We start from the raw sequence: 23,583 nt of genomic DNA, 5'->3' as shown, positions 1-23,583 counted from the left end.
CAGGACACTACAGCTCTCAGCATGGTCCGACCACTGGATATCGTACTGTATACACAGGACACTACACCTCTCAGCATGGTCCGACCACTGGATATCATACTGTATACGCAGGACACTACACCTCCCAGCATGACCCGACCACTGGATATCATACTGTATACACAGGACACTACAGCTCCCAGCATGGTCCGACCTCTGGATATCATACTGTATACACAGGACACTACAGCTCCCAGCATGACCCGACCACTGGATATCATACTGTATACACAGGACACTACAGCTCCCAGCATGGTCCGACCACTGGACATCATACTGTATACACAGGACACTACAGCTCCCAGCATGACCCGACCACTGGATATCATACTGTATATGTAGGACACTACAGCTCCCAGCATGGTCCGACCACTGGACATCATACTGTATACACAGGACACTAAAGCTCCCAGCATGACCCGACCACTGGACATCATACTGTATACACAGGACACTACAGCTCCCAGCATGGTCCGACCACTGGACATCATACTGTATACACAGGACACTAAAGCTCCCAGCATGACCCGACCACTGGATATCATACTGTATACACAGGACACTACAGCTCCCAGCATGGTCCGACCACTGGACATCATACTGTATACACAGGACACTAAAGCTCCCAGCATGGTCCGACCACTGGATATCATACTGTATACACAGGACACTACAGCTCCCAGCATGGTCCGACCACTGGACATCATACTGTATACACAGGACACTACACCTCCCAGCATGGTCCGACCACTGGACATCATACTGTATACACAGGACACTACAGCTCCCAGCATGGTCCGACCACTGGACATCATACTGTATACACAGGACACTACACCTCCCAGCATGGTCCGACCACTGTATATCATACTGTATACACAGGACACTACAGCTCCCAGCATGGTCCGACCACTGGACATCATACTGTATACACAGGACACTACACCTCCCAGCATGACCCGACCACTGGATATCATACTGTATACACAGGACACTACACCTCCCATCATGGTCCGACCACTGGACGCTTCCATCACCATGTACATCAGTTGGTACATAACATCCAGGAGGACAGTGTCCTGTACAGGTCACTGATGTGGTTGGCGACATTCTCACCTTCTTCCGCTCGGATTTCTGCCGCTCCCTGAACTCCTCCATTCTCTTGGCTTCTTCTCGTAGAGTCTGAGCCAACTGAATGTGACACTGGCCGATATTGTCGATTTCTGGCAAAAATAAATGTCTAATTAAAGGAAACAGAACAGTCATTGCCACACTTCCGTCGCGCTAGATCTTCTCGGTAACCATCCAACAACAACAACCTTATCTCAAGCCATTCTGAACGATGTGGAAATTACGGTTATTGTGTTAGTTGTAACTTGAATGTGATAGAAGATGAACGTCCGGACCCAAAAATTCTAGGGCCATGTACACTGTTAAGAACAAAAAGGTCCATTTAATGAGCATGCTGCATACCGAATTTTCCCTGACAGCAGCTATTAGCTCGGGCATCATAAGCTAATATATGATGATGTCAAGTCGCCATCATGGAAAATTGCACTGTGCAGCACCTACCGTATATTACCCTCATTGGCGCTAAACAAATACCTCCCTGAGCCATAGACTTCACACCCTAAGAGCAAAAAATACCCCCAGCAGCGCTAAAGAAATACCACAGTGCAACTCAAAATATCCCCCAGTAGCACTAAAAAAATATTACAGTGCAGCACCACATACTGTTATGGCCAATAGTGTTGGCACCCTTGACTTTATCCCAGAAAATTATTGCAATTACACATGTTTATTTCCTTTTGTGTGTATTGTAACAACACAAAAAAGCAGAGAAAGAAGGCAAATTGGATGCAATTTTACACAAAACTCCAAAAATAGTCCAAACAAAATTGTTGCCACCTTTCCAAAATTGTGGGTGAACAACTTTGTTTCAAGCATGTGATGTTCGATCAAACTCACCAGTGGCAAGTAACAGGTGTGGGCAATATGAAAATCATGCCTGAAACCAGATAAAAAGGGGAGAAGTTGACTCAATCTTTGCATGGTGTGTCTGTGTGTGCCACACTAAGCATGGAGAACAGAAGAGGAGCAGAAAACTGACTTGAGAAACAAAATTATTGAAAAATATAAATAATTTCAAGCTTACAAGTCCATCTCCAGTAATCTTAATGTTCCTTTGTCCACGGTGCGCAACATAATCAAGATGATTACAACCCATGGCACTGTAGCTACTCTCCCTAGACGTGGATGGCAGAGACAAATTGATGAAAGGTTGTAACACATGATAGTCCAGCTGGTGGATAAGCAGCCCCAACCAAGTTCCAAAGAAATTCAAGCTGTCCTGCCGGCTCAGGGTGCATCAGTGTCAACGCAAACTATCTATCGACATTTGAATGAAATGAAGCGCTACGGCAGGAGACGCAGAAGGACCCCACTGCTGACTGACACAGACATAAAAAAAAGCTAGACTGCAGTTTGCCAAAAGGTACGTGAGTAAGCCAAAATCCTTCTTGGAAAGCGTTTTGTGGACAAAAAATAGACCAAAATAGAGATTTTTGGTAAAGCACCCAATTCTACCAATTTACCAAAAACGGAATAAAGCCTACAAAGAAAAGAACACCGCACCTACAGGCAAATATGGTGGAAGTTCAAAGATGTTCTGGGGTTGATTTGCTGCCTCTGGCACTGGGTGCTTAGACTGTGTGCAAGGCATTATGAAATCTGAAAATTACCAAAGGATTTTGGGTGGCAATGTAGTGCCCAACGTCAGAAAGCTGGGTTTGTGTCCTGGGTCTTCCAGCAGGACAATGAAGCCAAACATACTTCAAGAAGCACCCAGAAGTGGATGGAAACAAAGCGCTGCAGAGTTCTGAAATGGCCAGCAATGAGTACTGATCTAAATTCCATTGAACACCTGTGTAGAGATCTTAAAATTGCTGTTGGGAGAAGGCTCCTTCACATATGAGAAATCTGGAGCAGTTTCCAGAGGAAGAGTAGTCCAAAATTCTAGTTGAGAGGTGTAAGAAGCTTGTGGATGGTTATAGGAAGCGATTTTGTCACAGGGTTACCGCAAAAGAGAAGAGCCAGAAGACAAAAGCGTCTGCTCCTAATCCTGGGCTGAAAAGAAGCACTTCACCTTCTTTTTAATGGTGTTCATTTCTTTTGGCATAACAGGAGTTAATCGACCATGTTGGGAGTTCTGGGAGTCTGAGCTCTTAGCTGAGCTCGGTTAGCCACTCCCATCACTTTTATAGTGTGGAACTTGATTCAAATCCATGTCAGAGCTAGCTTATGCTGCATAGCTTGGAGGAGAGGTGTTTTGGTGGTTATATGAGGAGGAGTTATCTGTGACGGTTGTGTAGGTTTGTAAGTGTGGTAATTCCCTTCCCTCCTCTTACTTTGGTTTTTCCCCATCCTCCCAGTGCATTCCTCTGTTATTTGTGAGTGAATATTTGTATACCTAGTATTTTCTGTTACTCTTGTTTGTGTTGCCTTGTTCATCAGGTTGGTGTCCTGCGGTGCACAGCAGCACCCCTCTTCCCTGGGTCGGGGAAGAGAGCAGACAGAGAACTGATTCAGGAGATAAGGCAAAGGTGGGGGCTCCGGCATCTTCACCTTCAGAAGTATCCTGGGGAATAGCGCGCCCCCTAGTGTTTGGGACAGGGAAGGAGCCCCTGGTCACGGATCACCCGACAGCTGAGTCGTGACAGATTGATTGCAGTTATCTATTACAAAAGGTGTGCAACCAAATATTAAGATGAGGGTGCCAACAACTTTGTCCTGCCCATTTGGGGGGTTTTGTGTGAAATTATGTCCAATTTCCCTTTTTTTGCTCAGTTTTTTTTTTTTGTTCCAATACACACAAATAATATAAACGTGTATAACAAAGCATGTGTAATTGCAATACTTTTCTGCGACAAATGCACCATTTTTTCGAACAATTTCAAGGGTGCCAACACTTTTGGCCATGACTGTACCTCCCCAGCAGCGCTAATTAGGCATGCCTCACAATTTCACAAGCACAGATGTAAACGATATGGCCTCTCTGCCGAGGGATCAAGAGGACTCAAAGAGAAATCTATAAAGCAATCTACAATCTACCCTGCAAACCAGTCATATCCCCTCCTTCTGACTATGTGACAACTAGCTGCAGCAGGATCCTCCCCCCTCTGATCTGGCTGCGGTCAGGTGCAAGGTTAGTGAATTCAGAAAAATCACCAGGCATAAATTAAAGAGATCAGTTCCCCCTGCAGGAGTTAATTTCTGGGTTTAGGCTTCCTTTATAAGAGAACAGCAGCCACTCTGGACCCATGTGTGTAAATAGGAAGTGAACTGCCCCTACTGATCACTTCCCTTTTCTCATAATTTGCCTGATAATAAAATGCCTTTCTTGTGTCATATAGAACGGTTAATGATGTAGCTGATCCCAAACTGGATAAGGACACAGGCAAATTTATCAACTGTAATAACCTTATTTAAAGCTTTTATACCAGCCACAGCCAGAAATCACATTATTGCTCGTGTTCACACAGGACAGCTTATTCTGCAAAAGTTTCCCTCTAACATAATGAAATAATCCTAATTCACTTTTCCACTTCCTAACCATTTCTGCACTGACGGTCCGGTGCTCCTAGCCTGTCCGGCAGCGGTTTTCATGCAGTAGAGGATCCAAATGACCGCTGCAGCCAATCACTGGCCTCAGCAGTAAGGTGCTGTACATGCCATCGTTGAAGGATGGGTGTGATCATAGAGCGGCGTGGGGGATTTGATAAATGAATTATTTTATTATGTTATCGCATAGCCTATTGTTAAACCAATTTTTACGAAATCCTGGTAAATACTTTTATCCCCCCCAAAAAAAGACAAAAGTATTCTAGGAGTGATACCTAGAAAACACCTTTAAAGGGAGTGTATCATCTACATTTTTTTGCAATTATTGAAATAAAAAAAAAATTAAGAATTAATCTTCTAATAAAAAATTTTTTTTAAATGGTATAAAATATAAAAAATAATTGTAAAATATTGTATATTTTCCACTTTTAAACACTAAGGGGAGCAGCTGCTGAAATGTGCCATGGAAATCTATTGTACAGCTAACTCACATTATGACTGCTGCAAAAGTGGGCGGGTTCTGATCACATGTGCGTGATGTCACTTCTCCCCACGCCTTTTGGGTGTTTGCAAAAGGTTAAGGGAGGATGAAGTTTAGGATCTCGGTGTAGAGACATTTAGTTGGTTACTACCAAGTGATACTGAGATGTGGATGGTGTCACCGAGGACGGCTGACCGTACCGATTCTGATAGCTGGTGCTGCACACCATATCACACACTGGGATTTAATATGCAGACTGCATCACACGCTGGGCTGAAGAATGTGGAGTGTGAAGAATGTGGTTTGGCCCTGCACTGACAGCTCTCCAGTGATTTTACCGTTTTCCTCACCAGCCTCCTATCACTAAGTGGCAGTTCACTCTTCTCTTAGTTACCCACTCCCTCGCCCGAGATCTCGCACAAGAACAGTCATTCGCTGGGGCGGCACATGTGCACATCAATTGTTCAACGCTCGCAATATCCTCAGCATGTTGCTGCACATGCGCAGCTCAGGGAATCACGCCACTTGTGTGAGATCTCAGCTGGGGGAGCAGGTGACTGAGAAGAGCGAACTGTCAGTGACAGGAGGACAGCGGTAGGCAGGGAAACGGGGAGAGATGTTAGCGGGCTGAAAGTGCAAGGCCAAGGTCCCTGCTATTTCGGTTCATTAGTATGAAAATTGGACAGGGGATTTCTCTGAAAAGGAAAAATGGACTGTTATAATTAATTACAGCGACTTATCATGGAGAATATTAGTTTGGGGATCAAAGACCCACTGATAAGTTCCTTATAATAGGAGACAGTCAGATCCACTAACTGTCTCCAACCTCTACTTTCATGGTTTGCATGCGTAATTCTTTATTATAAAGATTTTTATTCTAACATTGCGATCTATTTTTTCTGCAGTATCACAAATGTTAATAAGGCAGGACTAGTCCAGCATGGCGTCTCTTTACCGCTCGGATCTTCTTACCATGCCTCCTTGGGTGTGATTGACAGACTGCATAATGGTCCTACCACACCGAGTATTGTATGCAGGCTGTCAGTCCTACCCAGGGCGTGATTAGAAGATCCGAGACATGACTAGTCAGGGGAAGAGTCGCTCCGTAGGGCTAGTCCTGCTTCATATGCAGCAAGTTAGCTCTGATCCCTATATAATTAGTACTTACGCTGCTTAAAGGTATCTAAAGCCCTCTTGAGTGTGCTGTGGAAGAAAAATACAAGAACGATTAATTAAAAAAAAAATCCAATTATCCTTCTTAAAAGTAAATTTCACCATTAGCCATCTGCTATCAGTTGTGTCTTAGATTCTGATCATACTGCAGTCCGGAAAGAGTCCTTGGAGAAAGGACGGTCTCAGATTAAAGACCCCCAACATTGTTATTTTCTAACATGTCAGAAAATCACACACAAAAAAGCTTCCCTTTTTTATTTATTTTTTTGCTACTCTTAAATGTTATTTTATAGCTGGATCAATAATTACCAGATCATAGAAAAATGCAAAAAAAAAAAAATGGTAATCAAGCGATGATAAATAGGACACCATGCACATGCAATATTTTTGGTCATATTCCCACTTAGTGTAAATGCTAGGTTCTGTGGGTTTTTTCTTCAGATAGAGTGTATGAGATTTCATGAAAACTTGTTCCAAGTGTGCATATAAAAACGCTGTTGTGTTTTGTTTTTTTTCTGTGTCTTTTTTTTCTAAAGGCTTCTATGGGGAGCAGAAAAAAATGCACGTAATAAAAAGCACTTGTGGTATTCATGTAGTTTCTGCACTAAAAAAACACATTAAAAATGTGTCAAATCTGAATCAAAAAATGGAACCAAAAAAGGGGAATATGAATAAGAAATTACAGCAAAAATGCAATCTAACCACTTTTCTAATATGCTTAACTTCCTTTTTTTTTTGTTACCTCCGATGACATTTTGTTTGAGTATCTCAGCATGTTTTTTGAAAATGAGTCGTTATCGGGGGGCAGATACTGCGGTGACTGCCCCAGCTGTTGGCCCCACAATTACAAAAGTGATGGCCATTTCAGAAGCTGGGCTAGTCAATGGTTGGCTGAGCATTCGCCGTCAATTCTGGCACATGGTCAGTATGTGCTCCGTGCTCTATATTCTGTTAAATGCACACCGACATGGCGCTTCCTCACTGGCTCTATAGAGAAGTGATGAGCAGGCAAGAGAGCGCACAGTCAGTGTGCATTGAAAAGGATATAACACAGCAAGTAAGGAGAACAGAGAACACTCCAACCCCAGAAATGGACGTCACCACGCTGAAAACTGACATCTGTTTTCAGATTCTGGCCTGGTTCTCCCAGCTTACCGCATACTCTCTTTTTCAATGTTCTCTTGTGGTGCGTGAGGGAGCGCACTGGCAGTGTGCGAGGGAGCGCGCTGGCAGTGTGCGAGGGAGCGCAAGATCAGTGTGCATTCAAAAGGAGTATAGCACTGGGAGCGCATAATCAGCATGCATCGGAATTGACAAACAGCACATTCTCAGTAAAGCAGGGACTAGCCCAGAAGTTACTGATGACTCTTCGTTTCAGGGTGGGAACAGCAGTTGGGGCAGTGAGTGAAGTGTCAGTTCCTGATAACCCAGTTGGGAATCTCCAGTGCATACTGGGAGACTGAAATAAAACATAATTAATCTGAAGTTAAAAAAAAAAACCAGACAGGAACTTAGCGTAGAGAGGAAAGGGTAATATTAAAATGAAGTACTTTAGAAAAATGGTTAGATTATTGAATTAAATTAGCATGAAATTCACATTTAGTTTTGGACAACCTCTTTAAACTAATCACAGTTTTTCCCACTTCTGGAACTCCCGGGGATCAACTGTTATCTATAAGTGAACCAACCACCAAGTGTTCAGTTCTTCTGCAGCGCCTCCGCAGGGAAATTGGTGCATTACATGGTTCCCATTTAAATCAATGAGCTGTAATCTACAGACATGTTGGATTCTACAAAGACTTTATTGGCTTTTTATCCAATTGATCACATCCGGTAACTCAGAATGCCATTATACGGGAAATAAACAAGGGATCTTAAAAATCAACCGGTTCCTATAGAGTATTCTTGGATTCTTATACAGTACGATCAGGAAACTGTTCACTCACTTCAGTTCTGTTTGACCACAAGGTTTTTTCTTGGTTAAAGTAAGCAGATCTTTCCCGTACCTCTCTTCTATTGCTGCCCTGTAGGAAGGGGAACGGCACATTATTTTATGTCCAAAACCAATCAATGTGACAAAGAAGCATATAGGCATTACATTTATATTATTTTGTTATGTTTGTTTATTTCTTTTATCCTTTATTCTCACTATTTTATGCCATTTACCAATCACCATAAATCCGTTTACAGTATTAGGTTTTGTTCTTTTTTTTTAATTACAGGGAAACCAAATATACCCATATTATTCACTGGTTTGTGATGGGTTTTTTTTTTTCTTAAAGTGTATAAAGAATGTGATTATTGTAATTGTTTCTCAGATTTTTTCCCAGTAATTTTAGGGGTTAAAAAAAAAATGTAATTTTTTTATTTTACTTCTAATACACCAGTGTATAGAAATGTACTGTTATATAGAGATGTATCTTTATGTACCAGTACAATGTGCCTGTAAAGAAGAAGACCATTTTTAGGCATGGAAAATGTTCCTATACATGGCACAACCTGTGTCTCACTGCTGAAGTTTCTGCCTGCACCACCAGAGATTCTGAGTCCCAGTACAGACCAAGCTTCCAGAACCATAAATACATCATGAACTACCGTATATTAAAGAAGGCCTCTATTGGGAGGTATGTGCGGTTGAATCGGTTGCACATGTGGTATGCTATCTATTTTATTTTTATCTAGCTTTTTTTGTATTCCAGCAATCATCTTTATGGATAGAGTATTGATTATTACAAAAATTTAAAGTTTGAGTTTAAGGCCCAAAATCCTTACAACATTGCTTTTGTATTAGCCAATGTGCAGCTGACATCCATTGATTGGGTGATGGTAAAACTAAGAGAGGATACATTCAATAATGACACAATGCCAGTCTGCTGCTTCTAAGGCAAGAATAATTTTGTTTTTCAGAACGAGAAAAGATTTATTTTCAGACTTTTATCGTATATCAGGATTTTTCTGTACATATCTGTATTAATGTGTTACATACCTTTCCTTTAAGAAATCTTCAAACTCCTTGCAGTTCTTTCTCCCATCATTCATGTGCTGTAATAGGATGTCATAGCCTTGGGTACTGGTAATGTCTGTGCTCTGCAGGAAAAAGGAGACACAACAGTATAATAGTACAATTGTGTCTGACTGTGTAAAAGTATACTGTAGATACGCATTAAATTTAACCATATTAAGCAAATTAATTCTTCCTTTCGCCTGGATACAAGGTCAGACTGGCCCACCGGAGGACCGGAGAATCCTCCAGTCTTCCCTAGCCTCTAATTCAGGGGTGGAAGACCTTATGGCCACTATAGGACCCCTGCGTTGGGAGAAGTCTAGTAGAATAATTGTAAAGAAGTGAAATTATTCTTGAATTCAGTATTGGGTCCAATGTCATACATTTCGGTATTACTGTATTGAACCTCACACCCTTTTTTCGTACACAACTCGTTGCAGGACTGATCCCTAAGGTAATGGCCGTATTTTTGGGTTCATCAAGCTTCAAGTTACGCCTCTGGATGGCATATGAATAGATAGTTTGGGGAAGGTATGGCAATTATTTAATATTTTCTCGTATTCCTATGCATTTCTGTTGCACTTTTATGATAATTTTTGATACTCTTCATTTTATTATCATATTGTGGAGTATTGGCTTTTTATTTTCTTTATATTGAAAGTCGAGTAAAATATGTATGATAAATAAATCCAATACTTGTTGAATTTAATTTCCTTTATTATGTCTTATTTTTTTTTATAAAATTTTGAATTGAGGGAAAAATAGAATCCAATAATGGTGGCTTTGCACCCCTCTAGCTGATAGAGTTCTTGTGACCACTCAGCCATTAAAATTCAATTTATGAAGCCCCTGATTAGCAGTTCTTGTGTTGACCTTGCTTACTTGGTAGTGAGTGCCGCTACTCATTTCCAAACGTTAGTAAATGATTTATTTACAGAACCAAAGTTTGGCCAACAGCCGTACACAGCCTCCAGTGAAAATTACAAAAAGTAAACATCAAAATTTGCAAAGAAAAGAAGTAGATAGATCCGTGATACATGAAACATGAACGATAATGTACTTGTCTGAGTGGGTGTTGGACCTGAGCAAAACATTTTTAACTATTAACAAATTAGCATGATCAGCTAAAAAGGAGGAAGTGGAGGGAAGAGAATACAGAGGAAGAACATGGAGAGAAGAAGGGAGAAGAAGATGCAAATTGTCCAGGACCTGTGCCCAGTGAAAGGAATAAAGTGGTAACTAACAAGGCTCTAGATTCAGTCAGTATGCTACAGTACCTTGGAAGACCAACCAAGGATACTAGGTCTTGGTAAAGGAGGTGGCTTTGTTATTTGATTTACGAGATCAGGTCCACCATCCTCATAAAGTCATTGGAGAAGCAGAGACCTAGAGAGGATGGATCTGAAAGCCTTCACGTGAAATAATTGCAAGAGCGAGATGCATTAATCAAGTGCAAAAGGAGACAGCGCTTGTATCTTCAGACAAGGATATCACTGTAATGCAATAAAAGTGGTTTGGGTGGTATACTATCCCGAAAAGGCACCAGGACATAATAAGGCTTGAAGGTGAGGAATGGGGTACCCTCTCCCTCTAAACATTAACAACACATGGAAGTAATGGATGGTTGTAAACTGTGACGGTGAAGATGCACCTGGTAAAGGCAAAATATTTTTTGCTTTCCCAAAAGTTCTTCAAGAGGAAGAAATTTAGGTTTTATTCTCAGCTCAGGAAAATCTGCGGTGTTGGAAAGTTGGAAGATTTGAGACCAAAATTGAGTAAGTCACGCGTTTCGAATGACATGACCCCAAACAGAAGTTATTAAAAGGATTTTTATTCTTAGTAAACTGTGAGGTTTGGCTACACTAATCAGACAATGGTGGGGTTGGATAGAGCCCCAGAATCCCAGTGAGCAGGCTTCCTAATCAGATTCTAGAAAAGCTAGTGTAGGCCATGACATGCCTTGAGAAAAATACGAGGTAGCCCATTTGCCCTATTCTCCACATAGGTAACACTGTGTCTTCTACGCCTTGAGGAAAGATGTGGGAAAAAAGGGGGAAATGAAATGGAGACACATTCAGAGATGAAAATACGATTTTGCAGACAAATAGTGTGAGACATATTGGAGGATACTAAACCCCAGTGTACGGAGTCTAGCAAAGAGATTGAAGAAAGGGTAATTTTAGTTAAAGCTTGGTTCCGACACACCGTCCTCAAATTATGGGTACCTTTAGAACAAATTATCATCTACATTGAGAGCCATTTGGTGCTGGAGGTGAAGACCAATCCCACCTCTGATTTTAGGTCTATGTTAGATGTTTTGATCCTGACAGGTTTTCCATTCCATGTGAAGTAGCATTTAGGTAGCTGAAGAAGTGTTAAGGAACCTTAATGAGGAGGTATAATAAGCAACAGATATAGAGGGGAAGGGGAACTTAACAGCTACCATTGGTAGTACACGCATTGGTTGATTCCTTTCGAGGTGTTGGCCTGAGCCTCTTGGGCTGGCTTTCCACACTTAATAGTGATCTCATTATTTTCTAGACATTCCCATAGCACTATAGCCATGCTTTCAAGGTGACTGTGAGATAATTTTAGAAGATATCTGAGGGGCAGATGGGTTCTTCATGGAACTCCAATATGATCCATTGCTTTTTGTGGCGATTATATGGCTACATGTAGGATTTTATGCACCTGTTAGCCAAGAATGTGATAAAAATAGTAAAACTCAGTAAATACAGTAGGTATACACATACTGTTGGCCAAAGAAGTTAGATTTGCCTTACTTGTGTCACTTACAATTTATATCTGAGAAGCAAAAGGTACTTTAAACTGGGTGGCAACAGCTTGAGAGACTTCCAAGGAAACGGATGATTTTTGCTAAATCAATAATTTCTCAATATGTGAGATGTGTAATTGGTGGTGTCATTGGTGACATAACAGAGGATTTCTTTCTAAGGTTACTTTCACACATCAGGTCAGGCTCAATCCGGCTAAATTTAAAAAATATGGATCCAGCGAGTGTTGCCGCCAGATCCATTTTTTTTCCCATAGACTTCTATTAGTGCCGGATTGCGCCGAGTGACACTGCGTTTCGTTTGTTTCTGGAAAAAACATCCATAGCAATGTTTTTTGTCTCCGGCGACAGAATGGAAGCCTATGGGAGCCGGAAGGTGCCGGAAAATGACGGATTCCGGTGCCAGATTCCGGTTTTATAAACTGAGCATGCTCCAAATATTTTTTTATCCAATAATCTAGATATGCTAGCCGGATCCGTCGAAAAAACAGATCCGTCGCGTCAGTTTTTCACAATCTGCGCCGGATCCGGTTTTTCCAACATTCGCCGGATTGTGCCTGATGCAAAAAACCTGATGTGTGAAAGTAGCCTTAGGCAAGGCCTTAGCCATAAGGTAGTCGTGTTAAAATGATATCCAATACTAAAGCACAGTGTTGTGGCAGAAGAGTCACGTAAACAGTTACAAAAATTCTGTCTGAGTCTGGTTTGGGAATCTGTGTCAGACATAATTATGGGGCATCTGGTTGACTCTATCATGAGGGCTACTAGATTTAAAGGCATTGACCAGGCATAGGTACTGATGCCTTATCTACAAGATTGAAGAAGGGGCAGCATCCAATCCAGGTGAAAAGAGTAAAAAGGTCTTTATTCTGCCATCAAGTCATACAACGTTTCGACCCCGCATGGTCGTCATACAACGTTTCGACCCCGCATGGTCGTCATACAACGTTTCGACCCCGCATGGTCTTTGTCTTTGACAAAGACCATGCGGGGTCGAAACGTTGTATGACTTGATGGCAGAATAAAGACTATATTACTCTTTTCACCTGGATTGGATGCTGCCCCTTCTTTCTTCAGTTGTGAGTATCTGACCTTTGGGGTCTATGGACTTTGGAGCGTGCATCCCAGCCATCTGAGTGCTGTTGGTTGCTGCTTTTTGTATATTATCTACAAGACTGGCGAGGGTCCTACACCCAGTACCCCCAAAAGATTAGATACTAGTTGCTTTGCTGGTGGCCAGATGTAGATACTTTGAACAGAACTTTTGTGCTCAGCTTCATTCACTGCCAGCCATTGCCAACTACCACAGCACAGCTTCTATTCAAAACAATAGGAGCTGTCGTTCTGGACCCGGCTGCAGCTGCTACTCTTTGAAGAGTATTCCGGACAAAGTATTTACATTGCGTCGGCGCCAGAGGAAATAACAGCTGATCTATTGTGTTGCAAGGTATCAGATCCCCTCATCTGTTATTGATGACCTATATCCGGACAACCCCCGTTAATCTATTAGATTACATTGTATCTGGTCTACTTTTAAGAGTTCTTAGAGTATTTTTTTACGGGTGCAGGGTGGCTGTCCCTATTATATGGATACTCTACCACTAGTGATGAGCGAGTATACTCGTTGCTCGGGTTTTCCCGAGCACGCTCGGGTGGTCTCCGAGTATTTGTGACTGCTCGGAGATTTAGTTTTTGTTGACATAGCTGCATGATTTACAGCTGCTAGCCAGCCTGAGTACACGTAGGGGTTGCCTGGTTGCTAGGGAATCCCCACATGTATTCAAGCTGTCCAGCAGCCGTAAATCATGCAGCTGTGGCGACAAAAACTAAATCTCCGAGCACTAACAAATACTCGGAGACCACCCGATCGTGCTCAGGAAAACCCAAGCAACGAGTATACTCGCTCAACACTATCAGCTGAAAAACTTCTTTATCCTTTTTTTCTCCAAAAGTTGGCAAAAAGGAGTTAACATGATAAAAAAATGATATTAAAATGGCTTGACCAAAAATGGCCACCCCATTCTATAACAAAAACAGGAGTTCAGTTAGACTATTAGAGTGTAAACCAGAAGCAGAAGATAATCTGTCAAAGATTACGAGTCAGGTTGACAGATGCAAATATGACTCATATCAAAACATTGCAGGTACCACAAGAGCATGATTGGGAAATTGCCCTATAGCCCAAGGACAAGATCACCCAGTGACTGTAAGACTAGAGTAGCAAGTTTGTGTAGTTTGTGATAAGACATCTCCAGAGCTGTGCTCACTATTTTTTTTTTTTAACATATATTTTGCCATGGTGGTCAACCCCCAAAAAGGGGAACCTAAGTGGAAGCACTTCTCTTTATGAAGTCTATGTGTAGTTAAGGAGAGGGTTTCTCATGAGTAGACAAGTCCCATGCCCAGGGCATTCTCCAACCTGCATGATAGTGACATTCATAATAGTTGGAGCCGTTCCTAGATATACAACAGCAACGTTTTTTTGTGCAGCTTCCTCATGCTTTACATGATACACTTCCTCCTGAACACTTCATCCCAGATGATGGAGAAGAATGTATAGATCTGGTGTGCGGTACACCGGGGTGGACTCCTACATCTGGGAGATTCCAGACTTGTTCTGCGGGGGGCAGTAAGAGAAACACGAAGTTGTGACTGTTGTTGTGAGCTGCAGCACTGACCACTGCCACAATCAAGTGTTTGGCGTTGGTCCTGGTAAATAATGATTGTGCCTCAGTGATTGCTAGAACGCCGCAGCTCCTTCATTGAACTATCCAGCTGAGGTGCCAACAATCAGACCCACACCATTCAGTTACTGATAGCCTATCTTAGCCATCTAATTTATAGTCTAGGAACATATTTTGTCTTAATCTCAGACATCCCCTTCAATATCCAATAAACAGGAGCACAACTGTAGGGGTGCGGAGCTTGCCAATGCACATGGGCCATGGTGGGGGCCTAAAAGGTGCTAATGGCCCATAGGAGAAGACCCATGATATTTGGGCCCACAAGCTTTTTAGTCACACCACAGCCAATAAACATGAACTGGAGGTAGGTGCAGAGGCTCCAGTTACAGCCAGAAACCTGGTGCACAACAGGCCCATCTTCCAAAGTGGGACCATGTCTAACACATACAGTACAGACCAAAAGTTTGGACACACCTTCTCATTTAAAGATTTTTCTGTATTTTCATGACTATGAAAATTGTAAATTCACACTGAAGGCATCAAAACTATGAATTAACACATGTGGAATTATATACTTAACAAAAAAGTGTGAAACAACTGAAATTATGTCTTATACTCTAGGTTCTTCAAAGTAGCCACCTTTTGCTTTGATGACTGCTTTGCACACTCTTGGCATTCTCTTGATGAGCTTCAAGAGGTAGTCACCGGGAATGGTTTTCACTTCACAGTTGTGCCCTGTCAGGTTTAATAAGTGGGATTTCTTGCCTTATAAATGGGGTTGGGACCATCAGTTGTGTTGTGCAGAAGTCTGGTGGATACACAGCTGATAGTCCTACTGAATATACTGTTAGAATTTGTATTATGGCAAGAAAAAAGCAGCTAAGTAAAGAAAAACTAGTGGCCATCATTACTTTAAGAAATGAAGATCAGTCAGTCCAAAAAATTGGGAAAACTTTGAAAGTGTCCCCAAGTGCAGTGGCAAAAACCATCAAGCGCAACAAAGAAACTGGCTCACATGAGGACCGACCCAGGAAAAGAAGACCAAGAGTCACCTCTGCTTCTGAGGATAAGTTTATCCGAGTCACCAGCCTCAGAAATCGCAGGTTAACAGCAGCTCAGATTAGAGACCAGGTCAATGCCACACAGAGTTCTAGCAGCAGACACATCTCTACAACAACTGTTAAGAGGAGACTTTGTGCAGCAGGCCTTCATGGTAAAATAGCTGCTAGGAAACCACTGCTAAGGACAGGCAACAAGCAGAAGAGAGTTGTTTGGGCTAAAGAACACAAGGAATGGACATTAGACCAGTGAAAATCTGTGCTTTGGTCTGATAAGTCCAAATTTGAGATCTTTGGTTCCAACCACCGTGTCACCGTACGACGCAGAAAAGGTGAACAGATGGACTCTACATGCCTGGTTCCCACCGTGAAGCATGGAGGAGGAGGTGTGATGGTGTGGGGGTGCTTTGCTGGTGACACTGTTGGGGATTTATTCAAAATTGAAGGCATACTGAACCAGCATGGCTACCACAGCATCTTGCAGCGACATGCTATTCCATCCGGTTTGCGTTTAGTTGGACCATCATTTATTTTTCAATGGGACAATGACCCCAAACACACCTCCAGGCTGTGTAAGGGCTATTTGACTAAGAAGGAGAGTGATGGGGTGCTACGCCAGATGACCTGGCCTCCACAGTCACCAGACCTGAACCCAATCGAGATGGTTTGGGGTGAGCTGGACCGCAGAGTGAAGGCAAAAGGGCCAACAAGTGCTAAGTATCTCTGGGAACTCCTTCAAGATTGTTGGAAGACCATTTCCGGTGACTACCTCTTGAAGCTCATCAAGAGAATGCCAAGAGTGTGCAAAGCAGTCATGAAAGCAAAAGGTGGCTACTTTGAAGAACCTAGAATATAAGACATAATTTCAGTTGTTTCACACTTTTTTGTTAAGTATATAATTCCACATGTGTTAATTCATAGTTTTGATGCCTTCAGTGTGAATGTCCAATTTTCATAGTCATGAAAATACAGAAAAATCTTTAAATGAGAAGGTGTGTCCAAACTTTGGGTCTGTACTGTACATGATAAAAGGCTAATTTTCAGAAAAATCAGGCCCCAACAACTAAGTAGCCCCATTTACCTCAGCATTTTATAATCTTCTCACCTAGTATGTCCAATTATATACCAACATATCATACCTTCATAGCACTATCATACATTGCTAACTACAATACAGTGAATGCTGAAATAAAACTGCTATGTGGTGTCCAAATAATACCACCCAAGAATGTCTTAAAACACATACAGCAGCCATATTGCTAGCCATATATGTTGTACTACTGATATTAAACTCCTTTGAGCCAATATAATACTGCCATATAATACGCAAATATTATACCATAAATATAAAGCCCACATGATTCTTCCATCAAAAGTAGCAATAACGTGTTTTTTCTCTCCTTATTTATATACATACACATGTGCATAGACTGTACATATACACATATACAATGTGTAAAATGACGTGGAATACAATGGTGCTATAGAAAAAAATATTATTCTATACTGTATTTAAACACTGGAGATAATATCAATATGCAGGACCCTGGTCCATCAGTCACATTGGTATCCCAGATGGGAACCCTGCCTCTTATATGCACGCCTCCTGAAGAAGCAGGATGAAACGCGCGTCGGGGAGAGGGACCCGATGCCATATCCTAACAGCTACATTCCGGTTACACTTTCAGGCAATGTTATACTATTTTCTGGTTTACTCAGGATCGCTGTCTGCTAGTTCTTTAATTAGACTACATCTATGCTTGTTTATGATGTGTACAGGTCATAGCTGTAATTTAATATGACTGACTATCAAAATACAACTATCTTTTAATTACTACATCCTAATTTAGGACATAGTCGTGTCCTTGGTCTACTTTTTCTGTATTTTTAAACTGGTTTTATTGTTACCATGGATTAATAAAGTACTCTTTTTTTTCTTATCCTGTTATACTCACTTCTTTTAGCCTGAGAGTTACCCTTCTCAGACTGGGTTGATGCCTCTTTAGATTGTTAGGCCGAGTGTAATGTCATTTGTGCTTTATGTCACAACATGATGTCTCGCTGGGTTAACAAATAAGAAGCCCCGGGGATGCCAGCAGGTAGTGGGTGGTAAACAGTGATTCCAAAAAGCAGCCGACAAATTAGAAGAGGTCCCGGGTGGCATAGCAGGCTGTTCAGTGGTCCCATCTGGTGGCCATGGACTATTGATGTGGCCAATTTACCAGGGTCCTTTGAATTTATACCCTCATCTCTAAAATACACAATACAGTATCTTTCCCCCCCTGCTCACTAGTTGCTCCTGGGGATAGATTTTCAGGAGTTCTAGAGGAAACAGTAAGCCTGGGCAAATTCCGAGTTTTCTACCCAACTAAAACTGTTTCTGGCCCCATGATGGTTGCCGAAACCGATGCAACTGACTGTTAACAATCAACATTTTATGATGTTTGATGGTTGCTAAATACAAATAAATGGGAAAATTCAGAGATCAAAGTTTTTAAGATCAGAAACTGAAGACCTGGCATTGTGACTAATAGCAGATAATAATATAACAATAAAAAAAATCAAGATGATGACATGTCTACAAATTCCCTTGATTTTAACCTAATCAATCATCTATGGGGTGTGCTGGAAAATCAAGTTTAATATTTGAAGGCAGCTCCTCATGACTTAAATAGCACCAGTTACTTCATTTTTCAGATATGGCCTATTCTTCCCTATATAGAAATCTGGTCTTTTAGCCAAAAGGGTGTGGTCCTCAAGATGACACCCACAGGGAAGAGTTGAGGACCACACCCACTTGGATAAAATAGACTAGATTTATATACAGGGAAGAAGGGGAAATATCTCAGGAATGGAGAGAAGCAAGAACAAAAGAAACACAATGCCGTATTCAGGAGAATAGCGGCATTTCAACAAAAAAGCAAGGGAAGTCAGCTCATCTGGGAAAAGGATCTACAGAGACATCGTAGCATGGCAAGTCCAAATAGTGAAAGAGAAGTAAAATATCTAACAAGATGGATCCTTGAAAAAAAAAGAATTATCAAATGTACAGTACATTAAACCAGAAAAAGTTCAATTCAACACAATTAAAAAAGCAGACGCTTTTTCATGAGAAACGACTGCGTCTGAAACGCGTCAGCTTTTTTAACAGTGGCATTTACACCAGGTAAAAAACAAAACATATTTATGGCAAGCGACAGTGCTTGTTTACACGATCTGCTGCTAACATCTTGATGCCAGATAATCTGTTCTTGTGAAGTCTATTGCAGAAAATGCCCGGGTTGTACCACCATGGTTAATGTCAATACATACTGGAAGATTAATAACTTGTATGAGCATTTATATTAGGACTCCGTTGTCACATTCACAATAAATTATGGCTCCATCATCAGAACCTCATGGCTGGAGGGGGAACACCCAGCATGACATAACATCAAACAACCTCAGACAGATAACAGAGTAATAGCTAATGATCATTTACCTAGTTATTATTTATTATTATAGCGCCATTTATTCCATGGAGCTTTACATGTAAGGAGGGGTATACATAATAAAAACAAGTACAGCACAATACAAGTCACAACTGGTACAGGAGGAGAGAGGACCCTGCCCGCGAGGGCTCACAATCTACAAGGGATGGGTGAGGATACAGTAGGTGAGGATAGAGCTGGTCATGCAGCGGTTTGGTCAATCGGTGGTTACTGCAGGTTGTAGGCTTGTCGGAAGAGGTGGGTCTTCAGGTTCTTTTTGAAGGTTTCGATGGTAGGCGAGAGTCTGATATGTTGTGGTAGAGAGTTCCAGAGTATTTTATTGAGATAGTGGCACCAGCCCAAGAGGAAGTAGCAAGATCCGAATGCCATCATTTGCAAGGGACATCAATTTTTTTGAATGATAAATATTCTACTCCTCGTTAGTTTTAATTTCCCGTATAAGATATTTACAGAAGTTGTCATATACAGAATATACAGCTGGTTTCACTGTTTGATCTTCTTATCTCAGGGAGATATGCACAAATTTCTGTGCATTCATTTAAGGAGAACTTGCTTTCTAAAGATTTTGCCATCAGAACATTGTTCTAGTTAGGAAGGGATTGCAAAGTACTAATCGGACTGACGCAGTTAATTTCCTCCTTTGATGCTATTTTGTCTCCTGTAACATTAAAAATTAATTATTCTACAAGACCATTTCATAGTCAGGCAAACTAACAAATAATGAGGACAACTATGTGTGTTTAATTAACCCATTCATTTCTAGGTTTAGTGTTTTCAAGAGGTGCCTATGAGACAGGAGGATCATCGGAGGGGGAATGCGGTGAAAGGATCAGGAATGCTGAATATTAATGCCCAATCCTTTTGTTTCCAGGGGATGTAAGCCATGACCAGAGGTTTACTCCTCTCTCCCCATTCAGAACACATGCTTGCTTGGCTAATCATGCATGTGTATGGTTGGCGGGGGTGGGGCATATAGCAATTGGTCTACATGTGTCTGCATGGTTAACTCTTTAAGGCAGGTTTCACATTTGCGGTTGTGTCCGCAGCGTTTCTGACGCGTACATCCGTCTTGATTTCCTCTCTTTAGCATTGTAGACGCAAGTGCATGCGTTTGCCCGTGTTTGCTTACGCATGCGTTTTTTCGCAGTGTGCGACGGGGCACGGCTAGCGCACCATGTTGGAATTTTTGAGGTGGCACATTTCCGTCAAATATGCGAATGCGGATGAGTGCATTAAAAAAAAAGCATTACTGCCTATGGGAACGCATGCGTACGCATGTCTTTGCGTACACATGCATTCGATGAACTTGCGTACTTTGGACTGCGCATGTCCAGGAACTGATTAAGACACGCACATTGAGACACGCCCTCCTGGAAATATCAAAGGCATTCGCATAAAAAGTGCAAACGCTTGCAAAAATGCATACAAAACGCTGCATTTTTTTGTCGTCATGTGTTAGCTGATGCGGATAAAAAACGCTGCGTTTGCATGTGTTTTTCCATGCGTTTGCGGTTGCGGACGATACGCTGCAGACTCAATCGCAAATGAGAACCTAGCCTAAGAAGTTAATAAGTAATTTTTTTATATTAAAAATGGATCTATGGCGGTATAAAACAAAATAATCATATACTCACACATACCGAATCTCTGCCACACTACTGCCTATGTCCCCCATCAGCTTCTTCCAGAACATAGTATCACGGGACCAGTGCACTCAATTAGTTTACACTGATGGAATATGAAGGATACAGCCGATCAGTGGCCGCTAGTTGGCTGTAGTCATCACATGACATTATCTGCCTAAAGAAGATGCTAGGAGACTAACAAGGGACACAGGCAGCAGTCCGGTAGGTCAGTATATGGATTTGGATTTTTTTATACTCCCTTAGACCCTTTCTTAAAGGGAACCTGTCACCCCGTTTTTTCAGTAGGAGATAAAAATACCGTTAAATAGGGCCTGAGCTGTGCTTTACAATAGGGTATTTTTTGTCCCCTGATTCCCCACCTATGCTGCCGAAATACCTTACAAAAGTGGCCTTTTTCACCTGTCAATCAGGCTGGTCAGGTCAGATGGGCGTGGTCACAGCGCTGTTTCTCCCCCACATCTTGCTTATGTTCCCGTTGGTGACGTAGTGCTTCTCGCATGCGCAAGTGCCGAATGCACTGAGCAGCTGTAGAAAAAGAGCGCGCTCGCCGCTATTCAGCGGTTTCTCGGTGGGCGCGGCCATCTTCCTGAGGCCGCGCGTGCGCAGATGGAGTCTCCTGCTTCCCGGGGCTTCAGGAAAATGGCAGCGGGATGCCGCGCGTGCGCAGATGGACATCGCGGCGGCCATTTTCCTGAAGCTGAGTTCGAATCTCGAAGCAGGAGACTCCATCTGCGCACGCGCGGCCTCAGGAAGATAGCCGCGCCCACCGAGAAACCGCTGAATAGCGACGAGCGCGCTCTTTTTCTACAGCTGTGCAGTGCATTCGGCACTTGCGCATGCGAGAAGCACTACGCCACCAACGGGAACATAAGCAAGATGTGGGGGAGAAACAGCGCTGTGACCACGCCCATCTGACCTGACCAGCCTGATTGACAGGCGAAAAAGGCCACTTTTGTAAGGTATTTCGGCAGCATAGGTAGGGAATCAGGGGACAAAAAATACCCTATTGTAAAGCACAGCTCAGGCCCTATTTAACGGTATTTTTATCTCCTACTGAAAAAACAGGGTGACAGGTTCCCTTTAATATAAAAAAGAACCAGAAAATCCTTTGAAGGACTTTTTCTGCTCTAAAAGAGTCAAGACTACAGTGTCACAGGTTTACCATGGCAGAGAGGAGCCAGAAGACCGCGGTGTCTGATTTCTCGTACTCCTGCACTGATTAGAAGCTCTTCACCTTCATATTAAACAGTGCAGGTTTCTGCTAGCGGTGCAGAGGTTTATTTGTTCAGTTGAGACCTCCTGGAAGCGTTACTGCTTTGATGATCTCAGGTGTTCAGTGTTGGCCACTCCCCTCTGCTATATACACTGGCCTCTGACAAGCAGGGATTGCCAGTGTTAGTTTCATACTGCCTGTTTTGGAGTTGGAGGTGCTGGTTGTTAGGAGGCTTTTGGAATGTTGTTATAAATACTGTTGCTTGGGGATTTGTCTGTGTGTATATACTTGTCACATCTGTGGCCACCCGACCCTGTGATACTTACCCCGCTCTCCTCGCTCCGGTGTCTTGGCTTGCCACTGGGCGAGGATCGCGTCGCATCACTCCTTCACTTCTGGTCTCTCGACCGGGCTGGGGATCTCGCTGCCCGCGCATGTGCCCTGCGCAGCTTAGGCCGCGGGCGCACTCCTCTCTGGCACCTTATACTTCCTAAAGGCTATGACCTGGAAGCATTGCGGTATGTACTGGGTATTTCAGGTGGCTTCCTCCTAGAGGAGGCGCCTGACTATCACTATTGTACAGTCTCTGTGTGCTTGTCGTGATTCAGGTCCCGCCATGCTCCTAGTGTCCCTGTGTTACTTTGACCTTCTCTTTTTCTCATATTCATGCTCCTGGGGTCCTTGTGTTATTTGCACATTAACCTTTTCTGCTCTTATTCCCTTCCAGAATCTGTTCATTCCTAGCCTCCGTTGGTCCCTGTGTACCTCCCTGTCTCCTCTGGTTTCCAGTCCTCGTTTCCTGTCCCTCTCATCCAGGCCTTCTAGTCAGGACCAATATCCCTTCCGGGTCCTGGTTTCTTTTCCCAGTTCCCCAGCACCTCTCCTCCATTCCTTACCCTGTCTCTAGTGTCTCCTACGACCCGCCCCTTGGCACCTGCCTTCGTGGAATTAGAATCCCCTGGGTCTGCCCCTGATTCTCCATGTATATGGGTCGGTTTCACTAGGTCAGCTCGCCCGGGGGAGGATCGGTGTCACGACCCAGAGGGTCCACTCTAGGAGATGTCACAATACTTATCCTCTCTTATTTAGGTTTTCCTCCCTTTACTTATTGGTGTTCCACCCTGTTGTTTGTGAGTGCATATTTGTATGATTGGTATTCTCGTTTATCCCTGTACATCTTCCTCTGTTAGTCTGCTTTGTGTATTCAGGTACATTACTTCCCACTTCCCTGGGTGGGGGATGGGTCACATAAGGGATAAATTAGGAGCTGAGTAAGGCACGTGGCCCCGACGTCTTCAACATCAGAAGTATTCCAAAGAGCAGGAATAGCTAGGGTGCCCCTGGCTATAGGGATAGGGAAGTAGCCCCTAGCCTTTAGCC

At 42.6% G+C, this 23,583-nt stretch overlaps 1 protein-coding gene across 3 annotated transcripts in view; it reads right to left on the bottom strand.

The window, feature by feature from the left end:
- Nucleotides 1-23,583, bottom strand: part of PSTPIP2 (proline-serine-threonine phosphatase interacting protein 2) — a 97,525-nt gene that overhangs the window by 58,150 nt on the left and 15,792 nt on the right. For all 3 annotated transcript variants that reach the window (XM_069747002.1, XM_069747019.1, XM_069747010.1), the window contains exons 2-5: nt 9,300-9,400; nt 8,260-8,337; nt 6,309-6,343; nt 1,156-1,262 (exon numbers count right to left, since the gene is read on the bottom strand). In XM_069747002.1, coding sequence (XP_069603103.1) covers nt 1,156-1,262; nt 6,309-6,343; nt 8,260-8,337; nt 9,300-9,400 — 321 coding nt within the window. The remainder of the gene's footprint in view (nt 1-1,155; nt 1,263-6,308; nt 6,344-8,259; nt 8,338-9,299; nt 9,401-23,583) is intronic.

This window comes from Ranitomeya imitator, chromosome 1 (assembly GCF_032444005.1).
Source record: "Ranitomeya imitator isolate aRanImi1 chromosome 1, aRanImi1.pri, whole genome shotgun sequence".
In the NCBI taxonomy this organism is placed as follows: Eukaryota; Metazoa; Chordata; class Amphibia; order Anura; family Dendrobatidae; genus Ranitomeya; species Ranitomeya imitator.
The sequence above is the reverse complement of the archived record's forward strand: the minus strand, read 5'-3'. Positions and strand labels throughout refer to the sequence as shown.